Below are 23,838 nucleotides of genomic sequence, written 5' to 3'. Positions count from 1 at the left end.
ATAGAAATACAAGTTATTATAGCCTTTTTCTTAGAATAATGAAGGAAGGAAAGAAGAGTATACATCAATCATGCTTAGAATTCATGCTAAATATCAAACTTGACTCTAAAGTATCTCAAAAGCACTCGTTGCCCGCATATCATGAGCATATTGCGCCAAAAGTATATATTTTGCAGATGACCGCAGGAGACACCGCATGCGTTGATCTTCCAAAGAACAAATAGATGATCCCATGCCTCGAGATCTCTGAAACTATATCAGTGGATCTTCTATCAAGCTTCCAAAACGTTGACCATGATTGCAGTGCTGATTCGCACCTATCGCATCAGACGTTGACAACTGATCAGGGCGAGAATCCCAACAAGGAACAGTGCGTGGCTCTATAAATAGAATCTTGACGTCAAGAAGAAGGATCATCAACAGATCATTAGAAAATTTACGATGTAGGGATTCTGTGATTTATGAGAGAGAAATCCAACTCCATTTTTTTCACTCTGATTCATCTCGGACCCTCACCGATGCAAGAGTCTGAGAGGGCCTTCTACATCCCGCTCAACTAAATCAACACCAGCAGCCTAGACATTCACCTGTTGAGAGCAAGAAATTACTACCAATTACCTCTTCATCTTATTCTTTTATCATTTTGTTGTTGTACTGCACTATAGTTTAAGAAATTATTCAGTTGTATTCAACAACTATATCTCTAACTTAATACCATCACGTCTTCATTCATCATTTCCTCTATTTTTGCTTTCATTTTAACATTTTCCATGAGTCACTAATCTCAACGGGGTAAAGGGAAGGTTAATATCATGAGCTAAGTAGAATCTGAGGAAGTTGTCCTGTTTGCTTAATGTATAGTCATTTAAATGTTGGCCTTGTTAGGGTTGATGCCCTAAATCTCGTAGGGTCTAGTAGTTTGTAAATACTTGTATGAATAAACATTATGTAATGTAATAATATGAGATATTTTCTTCACTATAGTCTTTGAAATATGAGATATTTTAGTTGCATTAACCATAAACCAATAAACTAAGATCTCTGGTTATCGATGTAACTTAAGCATATATGATGACATACAAGTGGATTGTGTTTTAAGTGATAACTTAAATGGTCTGTAGTATATAGATAAATGAGGGAAATCTTATCATGTTGACACTACGAGTGTGGCTCACTTTGTAGATGTTACAAGTGTTGTAAAATGCTATAAATGGTCTGATCCTGACCATTCATGTATTAGACATGCAGGTGAGGATGTTTTTAACAAAAGAGTTTATATAAGACCGGACCATGAAATGTTTAGTCTCGTTATATAATGTCGTTCAAGACAGAGACTTTCATTTCACGAGGATGACCATAGGTAACATAACCTTAATCCTAAGTGGGTTGGGAACTCCTGCCTATGAGTGCGGTCCTTTGATTTGTATGGGTACGAGTGGCCAAATCGCCGACTCAAACCTACCACTTTAGGGATTCGTCTGATTGGGGAATTGGGAATCAGCTACACAAGACGGAATTCACTCCTTCCACGATTTAGGAGTAAGTAAATAAATTGCTCTCTTAAGGGCTAATTTCGAGACTTGAACAATGTGGCGCCACACTTTTTCTTGGCCCGAGAAGGATTTACTCATAGTAGAATATGATGTATTATTCATTAGAGCAATCAGTAGTACATAAGAAGTTACATGTAATTACAAGGGCAAAATGGTAATTGGCTTGGATATAGTTATGAACGATTTGTGAAGGAGTGTAGCTGTCGGTCTTTAGTAGAATGTCTAGCAGTTAACGTATGGTGCATATCGTGACTAAAGAGTTTAGTCAGTTATTCACGTACCGTTGGAGCTTCAAGCTACAGGTCCATAAGGTCCTCTTCGTAGCTCAATGGATTCATGTTGAGAATCAGTTTTTGGGTTAGTTTGAAGTGTTCAAATTAACAAAAGGAAATTTGATTATATATGTTATAATTAAATTGCATCAATTATATGAGATATAAGTGACTTAATGTATTAGATACATTAATTGGAGGAATTATTATTAAATGATATAAGGGAGAAAAAGAACTATGGTTTATATATTGCATGAGATGTGATATTAAAACTATAGGTTATGAATATATATTATGTATATTTGTAATAAAATCAATTATGGGATAATTCGTTACAGTTTTTTCTCCCAATAACTAACTTGGTGGGATGTTGTGATCAGTTATGTTAACTGGTGGATAAAATGAAAATCGTTTTCATTTTTACAAAGAGAGCAATCATTAAGTGATTGATAATCATACGATCAAAAGAATTAGCTATACGATAGCTTGAGAGCATACACGATCGTGCAACGAGTTTTCTATACAATAGTCATTTGTTTTCTAAACGATCAAGTACTCAGTCTATACGATAGACTTTAGTCATCTCCCATTTACTCGATCGACTATACGATCTGTCTTTTCTTCCTACCCTTTACCAAATCCATACAGAAACCACAACTCCTGGATTCTCACACCGAAAATACCTAGGTAGTCTTCTGGTGGTATCTACTTACTGTTCGAGGGACGAGTGTTGTTTGTTCTTGATCGAGGAGATTGCTAAGGCGTGACGTTTGTGTTGGTGAACGATCGTGCTATTGCATTGAGGGAATGAGAAGAATAGTTCTTCAAGGGTAAGTTCTCTTAATCCTTAATATTTTCTTTTTGAAGCATGTTGTAATTTAGAGTTTATGCATAACTATTACTATTTGATTGTAAATGTATATATTCTGTCACAATGGAATTTGGAACGATCTTGCTTCTGCTCACTGCTATCTTTGATAAGAGTTCCTTCGGGCCTATGAACACTCATTGAGACAAGTAGCTATAACTAGCCTCCTGAGAAGGAATACAGTTGTGGAACTCATTAAGCAAAGCAAGAAATATTTCTAGAGATAGAAACAACTTTGTGCTCATAACAACTTCATTTCTGCATCATAGAGATATGATAAATGTGACTGACCACTGAAAGGTGTACGATAATTAGAAGTTGTGAGCCAGGATAAGTTCCTGCAATAATGCTCAGTGATGCGGTATTAATCTTCCCTCATCCCTTACCTCTCCATACATTTTACCTTCACGTTAATGTTGTTGTTTTCTACAATCTCTCTATATTATATCTCACAAGCATCTCAATCAGTTTATAACTTAGTTAATCGCATGTTTTCAACCTCATTCTTCTAAATTTGTAACTCAGCCGCATACTCATAGTTATCTATCTCGATTGGTACAAATCTTTGTGTTCGGCCTTAGGACACCCTGAGAAACTCGTAATGAGGGTACACTTGGCTTGAGAACGAGAAAACTTGTGATCGACACATACTCACTACACTTAGACGCAGAATATTAATAATGCAAATACACCTTAGTGTAAGCCAAAATCAACGCATGTTTTCAGCGCAACATTTTGGTTGATTTAAGGTAATATTATCGCTCTTAAACATTTTCTAAGTGTTGGTTGAGGTTTTCAAACTACGTGGTAATACGTAAACATTGTGTTTGTTGCTTAGACCTCTAGGAAGTATTTGTTCAAGTAATTCCTGCCTAAAATTATGAGTGATAAAATTCAACTAAGAGAACAAGATCAATATGTAAAATGTAACATTTTAATGTTTAATAGATTCAATAGGATAAAAATCACAAAATAGGATCCAAATCAAATTGCACAATAAGACTAGAATCAAATTTTAATCACACACAAGTGACTCAAAATTAAACTAATCACACATTTCAGCTTATTACAATTATTGACAATACAATAAAAATCACAAAATAGGATCCAAATCAAATTGCACAATAAGACTAGAATCAAATTATAATCACACCCAAAAGACACAAAATTAAACTAATCACACATTTCGGCTTATCACAATTTAGTCACACAAATCATGCTTCAAGTCAAATAAATAAACTCCAAATCAAACTTTAATCACATAAATAACTTCCAAATGAAACTATAGAGCACACAATAGACTCAAAGTCGCAATTCAATCAAACAATAAGCTTCGAAACAAACTTCTATCGTATAAATAACATCCATATAACACTTTAAGTACACATATATTCTCCAATACACAAAATATCCTCAAAATAAACATATTGAAGGTTTACTACTTACAATTCCACATATAAAAAAAGCATATAAGAAAATGTCTTAGTAATATTACGTACCCTCCCAAAGCTTAGGCATCGAAATACATAGTTGGACAACTCTTCAAAATAATAAATAAGAAAAATACAATCAGTAGAGCATTGAATTTTACTATCAGAACAAATCAATACTATAAACATAACAATTTGTTACTATCACAACTTGAAAGCTAAACAACTTATAACTCTCCCCTCTCAAACATGAGTAGAGTTACATTTACCAATCATGAACTATCTACTATCACAATAACAATATTTTTAAATTACTTAAGCATAGGTAAATTTTTTCAAAATTGTTTAGGTCCCATCGTCGCAAACATATATATCTACGTACTTATATGTATATATATATATAATCCTCAACTTAAGTCATGAATCAATTCTTAAGCATAGGTAAATCAAAATGATCATTGACAAAGTTCTAATCACACAATAAGTTCTAAATCAAACTTCAACTACATAAACAGACTTTACATCATAGTTTAATCACACAGATATTCTCTAAGTTTATCTTTAAGTATATAATACACTCAAAATCAAATATTAAACTTCAAGAGGCTCAATAACAAAGTTTTAGTTCGATAATAAGTTGCAGATCAAACATTAACCAACATAAATAACCTCCATAATCATACTTTTGGACACACAATAAACTAAAAAATCACACTTGCATACATCAGTAAGCTCTAAATAAAATTTCAAATGCATAAATAGACTCTAAATAACATAAATATTTCTTAATAACAAAATTTAAGATAAAAGAACATAATACAAAATGTTACATACCTCCAAATACTTAACCAAAAAACAATTCAAGCTCAAATGATGTTCTCTAAATAAAAAGGAAACAAAAAAACTTTAAAATGAGAGAAAACTCAAACAAAATGAAACAAATAAGTTGGAATTGAAGAAATACCTTTGAACTCAACCTAAAAGAAACTCAAAATCGAAGAAAACTCAATCTCCTATCTGAAAATCGAAAGAACCACCTCTCTTGCTTAAATGGAGTTTTAGAAGGTGGGCGGCTAAAGGGTCAAATTAGCCTCTATATGCCCCTTTGTGAAAAATGAAAATCTTTCGCAAAAATCTAAAATGGAGTTAAGAATGTGGGTGGCGAAAGGGTCCAAATTAAAACACTTTTGCCGCCTGTACGTTTTTTTTTTAAGTTTGTGACAATTTCATATGTTGTGATGAAAATATGAAATCATTGCAAGCAATAGTGTGACACAAAATATAATTCGTTGCAAAATGCGACGAAAATAAAATATTGACACCAAATTTAAGCGGCAAAAAAGATTTCATTGCTAGTTTTACGACAAATTTGCTCTTCGTCGCAAGATTTAAACGACGAAAAAGCAATTCATTACAAAAGTTGCAATGAATTGGTATTTCATCACAAAATTTGCAATTAAATATTTTTCGTCACTGTAATTTCATCATTAAAACCAAATTTTGTTGTAGTGGAAGTGGTCGAATTGGAAACTTTTTTTTTCAATCTTGGTAAGTAATTTTGTTCGGGCTAAAATTGGTGTTGTTAATCCCAATACAAATGAAATTTATAAAGCTCAAACTACAACTAAAACTAACAAGTAGTTATAGCAGAAGTAAGAGGTCGATCCACAAGTAACCTATATTAATTGGCAAGAATTGACTTTTGAATTTTAAATTATTACAAATGGGGGTTGTTGGTTTTAAGGAACTAAATAAAATCAAAACAAAAGCAATTATAATAAAAATTGTAACATAAACTCCCCCCCCCCCTCATTTTTTTTAGTAAAGATTCAATAGAGTGAGAGATTCTTGGAAAATCTTATTTCGCTAGGTTAATTTTATCATTGATCTTGAAAAAAATGCATGAAAATTTAACATCCCATAATCCAATAGGGTAAAAACCCTAAAGATCCAATTAGCTAATTAACATTTATCATACCAATTAGCCCTAATCTAAGTAAAAAAAAAAAAACACTTCAATTTAGCAAATTCATGTTCTTTTCTTAGAATGCTTTAGAAACTAGGGTTCTCATGATTATGACATTCAAGAAGCACATTAGAGTAAATTTCAAGAACGATTTGATTGGATATTCTAAATTAAGAAGTTCCAGAATTAATTTCGGAAAGAAGTCCTAATTAAATCAAGAAATCTTAATTTTTGCAACCAATCTTACTATTATGCAATAGTGTCAAGCGTTGCATATAAGAAACTAATAGAATCAAGGCGTCATCTTTTTTCCATTAATTTCTATTCAAATTCATCATAGAATATTCAAGAATGCAGAAAATTCAAGAAAATTACACAAAATATCTCAAGAATTTAACCTAGACTAAAGATTTCCCAAGAAAATTACATACCTAGCCATAAAATTGACAAGCCTTGAAGGAATCCATTGAAGAATTGATGCAATACATGAAGCAATTCACAAAAGTTTTTTGAATTTTACAAGAAATCTCTCAAGACAAAAAAATTTCGTGGGTTTTTCTCTCAGAATTTCAATATAAAAATTCTCTCTATCAAAAAAAGAATAATAATAAATTCTTCTCTCTATTGAAAATCTAGAAAACTTGAAGCACACAACTGATGAGGGTAGCAACATTGCGACTCTAGGCTGACGCTGACTCCAACACTGTGTTGTGTCGTGCGTGCATGCGTTTTATTTTTTTCCATCAATGTCTGGAGTGTTGCAACGTTGGGTATAGTATATACTATAATGTATCAAATACATTAAATTAATTATATCACATATAATTAATTCGCTTTTAATTATCAATAATCCCTGTTGAGCTACAGAAGTAACCTTATGGACTATAGATTGAAGCTTTAATGGTACTTGAATAATTAATTAAACCCCTTTAATTAAATTACTCAACATCCATTAATTGTTAATCGCTTCACTAAAGACTGATAACTGCACTATTTGCACTACAGATTTATTTTTGTGTCCATTGGATATAACTAGCCAACAGTGCAATGACCCTTCACAAATTACTTGTAAGTACAATTGGACTAAAATTACCGTTTTGGCCCTGTAGTTACATCTAACTCCTTAAGTACCACTGATCCCTTTAATGAACAATAAGTCATAGTTCAACTATGACCAAACCCCTCTCAGACCAAGAAAGAGTGTGGCCTCACATTGTTCAAACCTCGAAATTAACCTTTAAGGGAGCAATATTTCAACTTACCCCAACATTAGGGAAGGAGTGAATTCCGTCTTGTGTAGTTATGTTCCCAGCTCTACAATCAGAGGAATCCCCAAAATGATAGGCTTATTAAGTCAGCGATTTGGTCACTCTCCTCCATACAAATCAAAGGACTGTCTTTATAGGCAGGATTTCACAACTCATTCAGGATTCAGGTCATGTCACCTATGGTCATCCTGGTGAAATGTAAGTCTCTATTATTAACGGTGTTATATAATGAGACTATTCATTTTGTGGTTCGGTCTTATACAAACCCCTTTGTATAGAACACCCCCGCTCACATGTCTCTACATGAGTGATCAGAATCAGATCATTTGTAGCACTTTATAACAATTGTAACATCTACAAAGTTGGTCGTATTCGTAGTATTACCAAGATGAGGTATCCAACCTTATCCATCTACTACAGACCATTTAGGTTATCACTTAAACATAATCTACCTGTATGTCTCTACATACATGTTTACGCTACAGAAGATAACCTTGGATGTTAGTTTATTGGTTTTGTGGGTTAATGCTACTAAATGTCGAATAAAATACCTCAAATTTTATTAAATAAATAAATCGTTTGAACATTACAATTACAAACTACAAAACTCACAAGATTTAAGGCATCAACCCCAATAAGGTCATCATATCTAGTTGGGGGTGACGGATGCCTCGGTCCACACCTTTCTGGAGAGTAAAGTTTTGAGCAAGCAATTCAGCTTCGTTGTCTACCCTCGAGTATCCACATGGAAAGTGGAATAACAGATCCTCTTAATAAGAATCTTCTAGAGGATGGGGAGTCTCATTGCTAAACAGAGGGAATCAACGACTTATCGGAGGAATGGGGCAAGAGGGAAGATGAGGAGAATGTTTCTTGACAGGTTCATCATCAATAAGGTTAGTTATGTCACCCTATGTCCTCCTAGATGTTTTTCCCCTTTTAACCCCTCTACGATTTTGCTTGCATCGGATTTCTGTTATTGTGGCTTTATGAAGATGTACTTTGAAAATTCAATGAGGGAAGTTAAAAAAAAAAAAAAAAAGGCTGAGTCGAGGCCAAAGCCGATGAGAGGGCAAGAAAGAAGATGAAAAAAACCATGATGGGAAGTAAGTCCAAGAGAAACTAGTATGGTTGTTGAACCAGAGTAGCGTTGAAACGGCTAGAGTCATCAAGTCGAAAAACAGAGTCTAAGAAAGAAGTTACACCATAAGATCCTCTCTAGGTTTTAGGTATTGCACAAAAAAATAACGAGGTTAGAAAAATGAGGAAACACAAAAGGCGATCCCAACAAAGGAAAGGGGAACGATAGCAACTTACTGTATTCATTAAACCCTATTGGAACCGCATAATGGGAACCTTCCGAACTAAGAGAGAGCCAATTCCTATAGACCCAAACAGTTGTTTTTCCAGTTCTTTAAAGAAGAGGGTCCATTCGCAACTCCCTCTTTGGAACTCAAATTATAGAAATACTCACCAAACCTCGAATTGCGACAATTTATGAAAAGACATAAAAGTTATTGTTGATAAAGAAGATCCATTTCCATGTTGAGCTCAAAGAGCATAACAACCCAACAAGTGACTCCATCCGTTGGGTTGAGCAGGGGCCAACTGAACTAATGCCAAAAAAACTTTGAAGAAAGAGACATAGAGGATGAAAAAAAACCAAAAGAATAGGTAAAAAGCAACTTCACTATGAGGAGGATCAGCTATACACTCATCTCGGTTAGGAACCCTCATATGAATATCTTCTGGAATGCAATAGTCGTGCCTCAGTTTATCCAAATGAGATTCGGTGACATGGGATGGCAAACTAAAAGGATGAACTTCACCCTCCATTTCAAATCTCTCAACAAAGAAGGTGGCCTCATGGTAAGAAAAGTCTAATTGATCTCCATCATAGTAGTCATCGAAGTCATCAATGAAGGAACTTTTGAAGGTCCTGAGTAGAAGCATGGAGATCGATCCAAAATTTATTTTCACAGAATCAAAGTTACCAAGTACAAATGTTATGCACAATCATAAATCTACAACATGTAAATAAAAAAGAAATGAGAGAATTAGGGTGAGAGAAAACTTATCCTTGAAGAACCCTTCTTCATGTATTTCTTTTCTTTGGATCTGTCACGAACAAACTCGATCCAAATGGTCACCACCACGAAAAAAAACCTCATGTATTCTCTAATGAAATGAGAATCACTAAGGAGTTATAGGTTCTTAGGTTTTTAGAAGAGAGGAAGTGATTGAGAGGAAAAAAAGTTTTTCGAGAGAAAAACTTCTCTCTTTTTGGAATTTTATAAGTTTATTGAGCATTACCTCCACAAATGCACTAAAATAGAGAGAAATAAGGGGAAGGGAGTTACAAGTCCCTCCCAAAACCATTTTCAAAATAAACTAAAATAATTTAACATATAAGTATATGATAACTACCTTATCATATAATATATATTAAACTATATGTTATATCTAATATAACACATAACCTATAAGTTTAATATTGTATCAAATACAATATAACCTATAGCTTTCATTCTCTCAACAATGCAAGATATTTAATATAAATCCTATTTATATTAAACTTAATTATATGAATCAAATTCACATAATTAATATTTGAATCAAATTCAAATATTTATTTCCTCTCAAATAATATAGCAAATACATTATAGTAATTATATCATATATAATTAAGTAGAATAATTATATCACATATAATTAATTCCCTCAATTAATTTGAACAATTCAAATTAATCCAAAATTGATTCTTATTTAGTCCTTGTTGAGCTATGGAGGGGATATCATGGACCTGTAGCTTGAAGCTCCAATGGTACGTGAATAATTAATTAAACTTCTTTAATTAAATTATTCACCATCCGTTAACTGTCGGGCACTCCACTAAAGAACGACAGCTGCAATCTTCGCACTACAGATATATTTCTATGTCCATTGGATATAACCAGTCAATTGTACAATGACCTTTCATAAATTGATCGTAAGTATAGTAAGGCCAAAATTACCATTTTGCCCCTATAATTACATCTAACTCCTTAAGTACCTCTACTCCCTCTAATGAATAATAAATCATAGTTCAACTATGATCAAACCTCTCTCGGGCCAAGATAGGATGTGACACCACATTGTTCAAGCCCCAGAATCAATCCTTAAAGGAGCAATTTATCTACTTACCCCGACATTGGGGAAGGATTGAATTCCTTCTTGTGTAGTTGGGTTCCCAACTTCCTAATCAGATGAATCCCCAAAATTGTAGGCTTATTGAGTTGGTGATCTGGCCACTCTCACCCATACAAATCCAACGACCACCCTCATGGGCAGGAGTTCACAACTCACTCAGGATTCAAGTTATGTTACCTATGGTTATCCTGGTGAAAAGTAAGCCTCTATTATGAACAACATTATATAATGAGACTAGTCATTTCATGGTCCGATCTCATACAAACTTTTTTGTATAGAATCCTCGTTCACATGTCTCCACATGAATGATCAGAATCAGATCAATGTAGCACTTTATACCAAATGTAACATCTACAAAGCGGGTCATACTCGTAGTGTCACCAAGATAAGGTATCAAGCCTTATCCATCTACTACAGACCATTTAAGGTATCACTTAAACATGAACCACCTATATGTCTTTACATACATGTTTAAGCTACAAGATAACCTTGGATGTTAGTTTATTGATTTGTGGTTAATGTAGTTTATTGTTTTGTGGTTAATGCAACTAATTTTGAAATAAAACATCATATATTTTATTACATAAATAAAATGTTTGTACAATACAATTACAAACTATAGAACCCTACGAGATTTAGGGCATCAACCCCAACAATCAAATGTAATCAAACTATAGTCATTACCACTAGCCATGAGAATGGAAATTTCAACTAGCAAAATATACTAAAGAAGACCCACCTAAAGAAAAAGGTAAGACTCGAGAGGAGTTGTGAATGTATGAATGATAGCTCGGAGTGATAATATAAAGGATGGAGAAAGAGAAAGGTCAAACTGGATGAGGAAGATGATTTTGCAACAAGGAAAGGGAGAATAAAAAGAAATGTGTGTGAAAGAAGAAGTATTAAAGTTTTGAAAAGATGGAACAAGAAGCTAGGAGATGTTCCCTAAAACTTAACCAAGACAACCTAAGGATCTATTTTCCCAGATGATGTGATTCAATAGTGCATAAACATGGGAAGCCAAAAAAGACATAACATAACAATTCAAGGAAGGGAATCAAAGATTTTTTTCTACTAAAAGATAGGAGAGCATGCAAAAGTTGGTGAGATTCCCTTGAATATTGTGAAAGGAAATGCAATAGGCAAAAATGGGAGAGTTCAATTCTAAAGATGCAAGTTAAAAGGTAACTAAGCCCGATCGGTATTGATTCATAACCGACCAAGGAGAGGGCAACATGTGGCACCAAAAGGATTGAAGACAAATGGCGGTTGGAATAGAACCAACACAGTCGCTAGTGACAAGATAGCTATAGCTGGAAAGGTAATACAATGAAGAAGATCGACATAAAGAAGCTACAATTTATCTAAGGGACATAAAGATAAAGTGACCACAGCTCTGTCCAAAGGACAAAGATTTAGGCCAGGAAGCTGGTTGAATCCTAAAAGGATCGACCAGATAATATTCCAAGTTAGCTCATGACTTGAGGTATACCTAGGGTATAAAGGGCAATAATCTGTGAAGAGTCTATCCTTGAAGTGGGCACGACACAACATGGTGCATAACTTTATCATGAGATGGAGAAGTGATTTAGGAAATCAGTTTGACCTCAAAAGGGTTTGGCTTGATTGACCTAATAACCCCTAGAAAGTCTGAATTGAATTTTGCAATGAGGTGGCGTGGAAATCGAAGAGGAAGAACATATTTCTAAAATAGGTTCTTAGGATTAAAACCCGTGACAAAATAGCCAAAAGAGCCACGAGTCCTAACTTGAGAATGGGGGCTAATGTTATGGATGGATTCTAGAATTAAGGGCAAAAACATCATAGAAGAAAGAAAAAGTGAAGAGATGGGCCAAGGAAAAAATGGGCCTAGTCAGCCTCACCCAAACTGAGGCCGAGGTCGAGCCCACTAAAGTAGGCCCATTGACCGAAAGCCTGAATTGTCAAAGTTGCAAAAAAGAAGCCTGGACCGGCCTCGGTCTGCACAGGTTTGATATGATGTAGAATCCTGAAAGAATAAGGAAACGGTGAGTATAAAATGAAAAAGGAAAAGGACGAAGGAAAAAAGACTATAAATAAATGAGAAGGGAGAGGAGCAAGGAAAGCTAATTGACCAACTAAAACTTAGACTGAGAACCTTCAACTCTTTCTAGACTTAACATCAGAGCATTCGTGGCCTACACTATACTGGTGTGTAGTTTTCTATGCTTTGTAGGAAAACTCTCTTCCTTGGAAGATACAAATTTACCTCCTCTTCCAAGGTTAGCCTAAACTTTCTAACCAAACTTTGGCATAAAAAAAAAGTATTCTTAAATAATACCTTTGTAAAAAGAAAAAGGAAATATGAACTTCTAAGAATAATTGATGAAGTTCTCAAGGAGAATTTGCTAAGTGTGAAACTTTAAGTACAATTAGTATGAGTTACAAAAAGATGGTTGCTCTGAAGTAAGTACTAACTCACAAATGACGTTACAAGATAGAATTTTTGTAAATCAAAAGTAAAAAATTTGTCGCTAAAAACACACCATTAGCAAAAACAAAAGGTACCCAGTCCATGTTTACACAATTAGCAAAAAACAAATTAAGAAATAAACGACAAAAATAAATAATCACTAAAAATAGATTTAATGAAATGGAAACTCATTGTCCTCCTCGTGATCCATCAATTTCCAAGACCCGTCACTCTGTTGAACCATACCTTTATTTTGCAAACACCGCCATGCCACAGGCACAAGATACTCATCCTTCAAAGCATCAAGGCTCTTGTTCAGCAACGCAATATCCCTCTCAATCTCCAACCTAAATCCTCCTTTATTCTTCCCTTGTGTCCCTGCAACCCCATGCAAGTACCCTTCCAAATTATGCCAACTGCTCAAACTCCCTGGGCTCTTCAAGTATTTGGATTTTCGAGTGTCGATTTCTAGTTCTTCTCCCACCTCTGGGTACCCAATGATCGGGTAATTTGGGACCACGTCCATGGCGTTTTTAACTCGTAACACATGCACATCTTTGTACTCTGAGAATGCCCTTTTGAACTCTGAATCTCCAACTCTTGGGCTTGCGAAAACGAAAGATGTAACTGAAAACGCTTGCCCTGTTGTCGCTGCAATGTTGAGTTTGTTTGCTACAATGTCCACGGCGTTTAATGTTGCTATTGCTGCACCAAGACTGTGCCCTGTTGTAACTATGCTCATTTCTTCATTTTTGTATTCTTCTACCAATCTTTTTATTTCACTCATAACCTGATCGCAGGCGATAGATCATTATTATTGATTTCATATTCTTAAGTATTTATTTTTTATTTTTAATTTTAAGCTTATAAACACTTAATATTTTTTTTATATATCATGATTCATTTCAAAATCAAGCAAACTTTTAAAAATTAAAAAATATAGAGAAAAAAAACTTTTTTATTTTTAAAATTTGCTATAAATTTGAAATTTCCTATATGACAATTGGTAAAGATAAAAGCACAATTTTCGAAAGCAAAAAACTAAAAATCATATGAGATCATAATAATTTTAGTTTTTGGTTAAACTATGCTTATGAATATTACTTCTAGAACAAATTTCTTTATTTTTGGTTTTTGAATTTTTTTTTATTTTTGCTTATTTTCTTAACATTTATTTATAGTTATTTTTATTTAAATTCATAGTCAAATTTAACAAAAAATAAAATAAATAAATAAAAATAAGTTTTTAAAACCTACTCTTTCATTGGTTTTCAAAGCTTTGTTGAGATTACCTACTCTTTTATTGCTTTTCTAAACATTTTGAAAACGTCTAATAACGAAACAAAGAAATCCAATATAAAAATAGGTTTTATAAGTTGAATTTTTAAGACATAAATAATTATTATCTCAATAATTCATAAAAATAAAATCATTTAGATAATAAATTAAGAGAACAATTTGTAGAAAGAGTGATAATGGGAAGAAAAGAAAGGACTTGCCTGGTTTCTGACGCTGTTGTTAGTAAATGGTGATCGTCGATCATCTGAAGTGTAAATGGAATACCAACCCTGATGGATCTTCACATCGCTGGATTCCCCAAATATTTCCGGAGCCGAAACCAAACCAAATTCAAAATCATCGATCCACTCCAAGCTTCTCACAGTCCCTCTCCAAGCAATCACAACATCCCGCCGCCCCATTTCCGCCGCGCCTTCGTCGGTCGCCACCGCCACATACCCAATCCAGTTGGACTCTTTGCTCCAAGCCTCCCTCGACAACGGCCTCACAATGAAAGCGTCAGGCACTTGGACTTGCGAAGTTGCGTACAAGAATTTGGTCACTCTGTATTTATATGGGGCGCTCTTCCCTTTTCCCAGCCCAACTTTTGCGAAGAAATCTTGCTTTGAATATCTGCTGCTTCCGGCGAATTTTGAGGCCTTCTCGGTGTTGAACGTATCGTATGTTGCCTGAGCCATTTGTCCGTAGTGAATCAAGTAGCGTCGGAGGTCGATTTGAAGAGGCTCCAAAAGGCCTTTCCAATTGTTTGACCCCATTAATTGTCTCCAATTATTATTATTATTATTATTCTCTGCTCTGCCGCTATTATGATCCATCGCCGTCTTTGTTGCCTTTTTTTTCTTACCAAAACATTTCCACAATCTTATGTTTTTTCTGCCACACTTGATTCCTACTGCTTTTTTGATCTTCGAATTGCAGTTCATTTATACCAAATTCTGCTTTCTGATGAACATAAAGAAAACAAATCTCGTCTGCAGAGAATTATTGGAGAGGCTGGGTTTAATTTGCTTTAACCCACTTCCGATTTTGGATACCCAACAACTTGCAATATACAAGAGATCCATTGAAGGTTAGTTGAAGAATGAAGAGTTGGGAATATCGACAAAGATATGCTTGGCTTTGAAGTCATAGACTCATACCTAAAAGTGGGAAACATAAAACTGGAAGGTATGGAATGTGCTTGCGAGCTTGTCAAGGCAAGTATACTTTGCGTTCTCTTTTGTTTTTAAATTTATAAGTAAATATTTCAGTTTTATTTTAAATAATTAAGTTATAAATATTTTTTGTAGAAGAAGTCGTAAATATTTGTATGTTCAATTTCTTATAAATGAGGCTTCAAAAAAAAAAAAAAAACCATATAAATGAAGCATAGATATATACTATTAATTTCGAGGTTTGAAATTTGATTTCGCATACTTTGAGGTCTAAGATTTGATCTCCCACTATATATAATGAATTAAATCAAATATTTCTCGGGTAAGAAAAAAAATAATAATAATTCTAAAGTAAGAAAATACAATTATTTTCAAATTTTATAAGTGAAAAAATAGATAATAAAATATTTTGATTAAAAAATAGTAGAGAATAAATTTAAGATTTATTAGTAGATAATGATTAGGTGCGATCTAGATTGCACTATCCATGGATATCGCATTTCTTATCCACAAAGAAAAGATAGGAAGTACCTAAGTTTTTTTTATGGTGAAATTTGAGGTTTCATTATGAAAAATGGCAAAACTACCTAAGAATAAGAATTATGACAACTCATGTGAATGCACATGGCCACAAATTTTTAAATGTCCGATTTGTCTAGTAGATATTATTGGTGACAAAACTACAAATACCGGTTAATTTCATAAATAGAAAACAGGGTTGAGGTATATATAGGGTAATTGTTGATATTTGTCAAAGATAATTGCCCTCCTAATTTTGCTAACATAATCTTTATATTTTATTATTATTTGAGATTCTATTTGACCATTTTTCGAATTTATCTCATCTTAATAAAATATCCAAATTTTTCTACCAAATTTATATTAGAAATAATATTGTTTTTCATAATTGTATACATACATTTTTAATGAATTAATGGTATATTTCTCACATTTTGAATATATTAGTCGTATATGCTATTTTTATATTATTTTAACGTTTTGGGAAAAGAAATATCACTTCCTAAAAAATGGTCATGCGTTGATTGCACAAAAATCAATTGGATTGTTGCTTTCATCGATTTAGGTTTTTTTTTTTTTGTGGTTTCTAACAAGCTACGGTTTTTACTATAACTTTACCATTAGGATTTGATTTAAAATAAACCAATCTCTTCTTTCATTTTCCCCTCTTTTGAAATTTAAATTTATTTTTAATATAAAAATTAGATTTTGATAACTACTTCATGAATTGATTTAAAATAAACCAATCTCTTCCTCATTTTTCTTCCTTAATGATTCAAATTAGCTATTTGTTTTTATTTGATTTAACCACTTTTCGAAAATAGTTAGAATTAATCAATATTTAATTTAGGATATATCTTTAGATTTTATATTATTTTATTCATTTTTTATTATTCTAAATTTGGATTAAATTTTTATTTTAATTAGGATTTTACGGAATATTTTATACATATTATCATCTTATTATATTATTATATCATTAATTTGTCTTTTTGACAAACAAATAATTATTTAATTTTGCAATCTTGCTATTTTTGCTATGCCTCTGCAATGAGCTTATGAAAACGGAATTATGAATACAGTGTAATTGTAAATAAACGAACTCCCTGATTTTTCTCCCCGAATTATATTTGAATTTATATTTTATTATCAAATTAGATTTTATCTAATTACTTATCAATTTTTTTAATCAGAATAAACTGTTTTTACTCTCAAATTTATATTTGAATTTATTTTTTATTATCAAATTTGATTATATCCAACTAACTTTTGATTTGTTTTTATGTTTGTTACAAATTCAATTGTATCTAAATATTTTTTTTTAATTATTTTATACATATTGTTATCAAATTAATTTGATTTCTTTTTTTCTTTATATTTTCAATGGTTTTAATTTTTCGTATAAAACAGGTAAAAATGGCTTGTTGAACCTAAAAAGAAACAAATAAATGGTTAGCAACTCTTTCTTGAATTCCATCACTTGGCTAGCTTTTAACGATCCGCCCTCACTAGGTTGCTCTAATTTGATCATCATTTTCAACAATGAGTTCTGGGATTGATAGTGTTTAAAGTTGGCTTTCAAGATCCAATGAGCAAAATGGTCACATGGAATGAAGATAATGAGACTCCCTATAACTAGTTTGGTGTCAAACGCAATCATACTTCCAATGGTCACATCAAATTCAACATATTCACTTGCCAACAACAAACTTTAATGGTAAAATCAACTTTGCTCTTTCTCACCTTAGAGGAAGTCCATTGTTGTATACATTCATAAATTTCTAATAACCCCATCGTCATCTTCCCTAGCATAAAGGACTATATTGGGTGATTTTTAATTTTGCTTCTGAAATATTTAGATACTATGTATTTGTGGTTCTAGAATGTCTAAATATGGTGTATTTGTGGTATTCATGTTAAAGGTACTTAATTAGTATTTGTGATTCTAAAATGTCTAGATAGAGTGTATTTGTGGTATTCGTGTTGAAGGTACTTAATTTGGTTGTTTTATGGTAGTTTTGACATTTACTAATTAGTATTTTTTTTATTATATAAATTCGTTTTGCTATTTTTATAAATTTGAAATTTTTTTGTCATTTTTCCAAATGAAACTTTAAAATTTGTTGTTTTTCTTGTCAACCTTTTTTTTCTTTATTAAAATTGCACATTTAAAGTGCGTAAAATTGAATTTTTTTTTTTTTTTTTTCTCCCTTGCTTACATGGAACCTTTTGAGCGATCATCCGATTTGCTCTTTCTCCTTTAAGGCATGGCCCACTGGATTTCGTAAAATTGGGCCTGCATCAATAACAACGCCTAACTTACTTCTGGCCATCGCAATTTTTAAAGTAGAAAATTTGACCCCAACAAAATTAGAACTAAGAAGAGAGAATTAGCATTTTTCAAATTTTCGTATTAGAAAATAGCAAGATGTATTTAGGTTAGAAAAAATACCAAAATAAATTTATATTTAATTAACTACTAATTATGATATTACAAAAATTTCACAAATACATATATTTTTTTTTTAAATCATACCAACTTAATATTTTATTTAAATAAAATAATATTTTATTCAAACATTCGTACTCTAAAAACTAAAATTTGATCTAAATATTTAAAATAAATGGCTGATCTAACCGCACCCAAAATATGTGACTATTAACATCATAAAAGAAAATTTCACAAAAGTTGATGAAAGGAAGGTGGGACTCATGCCTAGGATTGAGCTATGCAACACAATAAAAGTTGGTGAAAAGGAAGGTGAGATATGCTACAGCACAACAAAAATTGGAGAATGAGATGGTTATAAGAGAGAAACAAGAGGGAAAAAGAAAACCAGTAACAATATAGGTGGAGGATTGGAAGATATGAGATTTTAAAATCGAATCGAGATTAAAAAATTAAAAAATAATAAAGAAAAAAATGAAACAAGATGGAGATAAAAAAAAATTTAAAAAAAAAAAAAAGAAAGAAAAAGAAGGTAAGATTCGATTTTTAAATGAAAATATGTGATTTTAAAAGATTTTTTTAACAAGATTTTAAAAGACTTTTAGATATAAAAGATCGGAAGTTGCTTCAGATCTTTGAATATCAATATTTAATTACGGTAAAACTAAATACAATGCTGAGGGCATTTTAAGATAAAAAAATAAAAAATGCTCTAATAATAAAAGAGAATAGAGAGAAAAGAGAACTAACCCTTGAAGAATGATTTCTTCACGTTTATCTTCTAAATTTTGAAGTTCTTTTTACCAAATTCACAAATGGAGCATAAAAAGATATTATGTAGTCCCGTTGTTTTTTTCTTTAATAGACATTTACACTCTAATTTATCATTGTTTGAAAAATTTGTGATGTTCATTAGTTAATTACATTGTAACTTAATTTTAATATGTTATTAAAGACAAATTGGTGAACAACAAAAGAAAGAAGCAAATAGTGACTACTTACTGGATAGTTGATAATTCTGTAAAATAACAGATTGAAATTGTTGATAATAAAAAGATAATTATTCGTTAATTATTTAATCTCCTTTTTCATCTTCTAATTTCGCATTCACAATCTTTGTTTCGCCTCACCAAACCTCCATCGTGTTATGTCCCAATCATGAGCTCGTCTAGAAAGGTTTATTGCTTCCTCTAAATCTCTCCATGGTCAAGATAACCTCTATAGTTAGGACAACGAGTTCAATATGTGATACAATAGTCATACAACTGAAGAATCAAAATAACAAAAACTTTCATACCCCATCGAGTTAATTGAAACCACTTGCTACTTGACCATCCAACCCACAAAAGAATTTCCTGAAAAATAAACTCCTAGTAGCTAAGATGCATCATTGGGAGTGGACCAGACGCCCCTTCACGTCGAAGGTGACTTCGCAGAATATTAAGCAAGACTAAATAAAATCTTGCTTATTTAATTTATTTATCAGAAAAGCCTTTATATAGGCATTTACACGGTGGAAAGCAAGAGATAACAAAAATAACAAATTAACAATATTTACAACAAATCTTTAACTAACCTTTAACCTAATACTCCCCCTCAAGATGGGAGAGTTATATCAATGACTCCCATCTTGGATACTAATGGAAAAAATGAAGGGTTGGTAAGGCTTTGGTAAACACATCAGCTAGATGCAAGTGAGACCAAATTTGGAGCAGCTTGACAGTGCCACGGACAATATGATCACGGATGAAATGACAGTCGATTTCTATGTGTTTCGTCCACTCATGAAATACTGAATTTTCAGCAATGAACAACAACTTCATTATCACAGTATATTGAGGAAGGATGAACAATAGGCACTGAAAGGTCTGTGAGAAGTTGAGCAATCTACAATAATTCACTTGTTGTAGCTGCCAATGCTCGATATTCAGCCTCTGCAGAATACCTTGAGACGGTGGATTGCTTTTTAACCTTCCAACTGATGATGGATTCACCTAAGAATATACAAAAAACCAGATATAGACTTCCTTGAATCAGAACATGACCCCCAATCAACATCAGAATATGTTTTTAATTGAAACAAAGTAACAGGATTTAACATGATGCCTTGCCCGAGAGAAGTCTTCAAATATATCATTAAAGACATAACAGCGTCAAGATAAGGCTTCCTTGGTTGAGCAACAAATTGGCTAAGCTTATGGACAACAAAAGATATGTCAGGATGAGATATAGTTAAGTATAACAAACGTCCAATGATCCTTCGATACATTGTTGCATTAGGTAGAATAGTGCCATCATCAGTACAGAGTTTCAAATTTGGATCAAAAGGCGGGGGAGCTGGCTTACAAACAAAAAGACCATGATCTTCCAAAAGTTGTAAAACATAGTTTCGTTGTGCAAAATGATGCCCTTTGAAGACCTTGCAATTTCTAGCCCCAAGAAGTATCGAAGAGATCCCAAGTCCTTCAACTTGAAAGTGCTATGAAGATGTTCTTTCAACTCATTCATCATAGGTAAGGAATCACCAGTGATGATTATGTCATCTACATAGACCAGTAAGGCTATAAATGAATCTCTAGAGCCTTGAATGAACAAGGAATAGTCTGATTTAGATTAAGAGAAACCTATACAGATGAGAGCTTTTGAGAACTTGACAAACCATTGTCTAGAGACTTGTTTCAAACCATAAATGGACTTATTGATAACTTGTAGAAATACAAGTTATTGTCACTCAAAAGTTGGAACAATTAAGGTCTTTAATGATAAAATCACATCATTCTTAAAGAAAACGCATGGAATTACTCAAACACTACCAAACTCATACAAAAGAGTGTTTATTACTAAAAAACTGCGGCACTAACACATAATATTGCAAGATTTCAACAAGGATTCTAAGTGTCGCAGGCAACGTCAACGCATAGGCATGCGTCAAAGGGGTTTCAACGCAAGAAAGATTCATTGATTCAGGCTATTTGTGTCAAATCACCACTTGCAAACATGGGCATCTGCAGTTGGCGGCGTCTGAAAAGTGTCTCAGTGTCAGGCGACTGACTAAGGTATGAAATTTAATGTTGCCCCATCATCAAGCTGATGAAGAACAACGCCTACAAATAGAAGAAATCCCACCAGACGAGATGATTTTAACTCAATTTGTATAATTCTGAAATTTAGAGACTTGATGTCGTGCTGCTGTGAAAAAAAGAACACAAGAAGGAAGAGAACCACCCCTATCGTCGATTAAGGAATGGAGAAAGCTTAGCTCGAGAGAGAATTTTCTTCCATTTCTTCTACAAGTTGGTTGTACACGAATTTAAATTGAGCCAAAGAGAACAAGAGATTGTACTTTGCGGCTTGATTCCTTTCTTTTCATTCGAATTCTAATTCTCTTCATCTCATTTGATTGAGTATTGATCTTGTAAAGACAATTGGTTTCTTTATGAATTCACATATTTGATATACTACACTTCTCTACTGTTTATTTCTTGCTTTACGTTAGATGCATCTATAATTTCATGCAAAATTCATTTCTAAACGCCTAAGCCAACTGAATCACTTGGTAAAAGCTACTTTAGCTTGAATATTCAAGAGAATAAACAAGCAAGCATTAAGTTAGAAATGTTTGATACATCTAGAGATAGACGCACTAGTATTTTATTGCATTCTGTGACTAACGCATACATCCTAGAGATAGGGAATTGTATGACATTCGCATTGAGAAGTGCTGAAAAGAAAGTAAGCAGAAATCTAATGCATAAACGGAGATAAACAAGTCATTTTCATCCACATCACATTCTTGTACGTGTACATTTCAATTAAGATCAACGCATATTCCCTGCACTAAACACCATTTTCACACGACCCTTTGTTTTCTACTTAACCTTTTTGTATCTTCTTGCATACACACAACAAACTTAGTATAGTAACTCATTCTGCATTCACTTAGGATACTTCTACATCAGCTACAATGCAAGCTCTACGTTAGCTTTAATCTAAATCCCTGAGTTCGACCCTGGACTTACCAGGAACCTGAGTTGGATTTATACTTGGATCTGATTCAAGAAAACTTGAACGCATAAAAAGGAGTGTTTCGCGTCCCTTCACGCATCACTAACGCATCAACGCATCAATCACATTTGCATTATTTTTCCAATTACCTCATACAATATACTCATAAGCTCGCATCACGAATACGACGAACAAGTTTTTGCCGCCGTTGCTGGGGATTTAGCAACAAAACTAACCAGAAATTTTGCTTGTATCTTTTGTAGGAAACTTACAGCTGAGGGAGTATTACAAGCTAAGTCGAAGCTTGTAAACGTTTATGAGAAGGGAAAACACTCCTGAACTCGTGTACGACCCCAAAGTTGAAAGGACCTTCCGATAAAAAATCGATCTAATCGTCGCTGTAGGTTAAGGCAACAACTACTCAAATAGCAAATCAGGCAACAACAAATGACGGATGAGCAAGCAAATCATAACTTAGCTCAACAGCTAGCCCACGCTGCTCAAAATCCTATCATAATGGCAAACAGTTGTACGTGTCCCATGCGAGAGTATGCGTCTGTGTTGTATGATTTCTCACTAGGGATTATATATCTAACGCCAGATGGGACAAGATTTGAGATGAAATTTATGGTGTTACAAATGCTTCAAACAGTTGGCCAATTTGGGGGTGCTTGAGGAGAAGACCCTCACGCCACATGAAACGTTTCCTGAACGTGCAACTCGTTTGTGATTCCTGGGATCACTTCAGAAGCTATCAGGCTATCTTTATTCCCATATTCTCTGCGTGACGATACAAAGTAATGGGCGAGTTCTTTAGAGCCTAGGGAGATAACAACCTGGGAAAAGGAAATGGAGAAATTCATGCAGAAATATTTCCCACCCACCACGAACGCAAGAAGGCAGAGAGAAATAATGAACTTTAAGCAAGAAGAATTCAAAACCTTGAGTGTCACTTGGGAGCGCTTTAAAGGACTGGTCAAGAATTGCCTCAATCATGGACTACCTTTAACTATCCAGATGGAAACCTTTTATGGCGGATTGAACAAAGCATCTCAAATGGTAGTCGACGCGGCTGCAGCTGGCGATGTCATGGACAAATCTTATAACAAAGCTGAGGAAATATTGGACCGCATCGCCAAACATAATATGGAATGGGTAGATGAGTCTTTGCATCCCCCTACACATTCTACTATGCTCACAGAATTTGTTTGTTCTTCCACTACTACACATTCTACTTTTACTTGGCATAATCTTCTTAAACATCCATCCGTCAAGCATCTTAGCTCACTAAAAGACATTTTACATGTTGAGTTGGATAATACTTGTCATAAATGCTTGATATGTTCATTAGAAAAGCAAAAAGAACTTTCCTTTCAAAGCAATAATAAGCTTGCTGCTCATGCATTTGACATTA

General features: G+C 33.3%; 1 protein-coding gene across 2 annotated transcripts; it reads right to left on the bottom strand.

The window, feature by feature from the left end:
* Positions 1-11,180: 11,180 nt before the first annotated feature.
* On the bottom strand, positions 11,181-15,388 carry LOC120072943 (phospholipase A1-IIgamma-like). Of its 2 annotated transcripts, XM_039025478.1 has the most exons (3): positions 14,498-15,388; positions 13,245-13,788; positions 11,181-12,554 (listed from the first exon to the last, which is right to left on the bottom strand). In XM_039025478.1, exons 1-3 carry the CDS (start codon positions 15,218-15,220, stop codon positions 12,490-12,492), a joined length of 1,332 nt encoding a protein of 443 aa, XP_038881406.1. In that variant the 5' UTR covers positions 15,221-15,388; the 3' UTR covers positions 11,181-12,489. The 2 variants fall into 2 exon arrangements, with proteins under 2 accessions (XP_038881406.1, XP_038881405.1); XM_039025477.1 differs by lacking the exon at positions 11,181-12,554 and having other exon boundaries at positions 12,616-13,788; positions 14,498-15,387.
* Positions 15,389-23,838: the final 8,450 nt, after the last annotated feature.

This window comes from Benincasa hispida, chromosome 3, assembly GCF_009727055.1.
Source record: "Benincasa hispida cultivar B227 chromosome 3, ASM972705v1, whole genome shotgun sequence".
NCBI classification, from domain to species: domain Eukaryota; kingdom Viridiplantae; phylum Streptophyta; class Magnoliopsida; order Cucurbitales; family Cucurbitaceae; genus Benincasa; species Benincasa hispida.
Note: the sequence above shows the minus strand (reverse complement) of the source record. Positions and strands in the feature narration are given on the sequence as shown.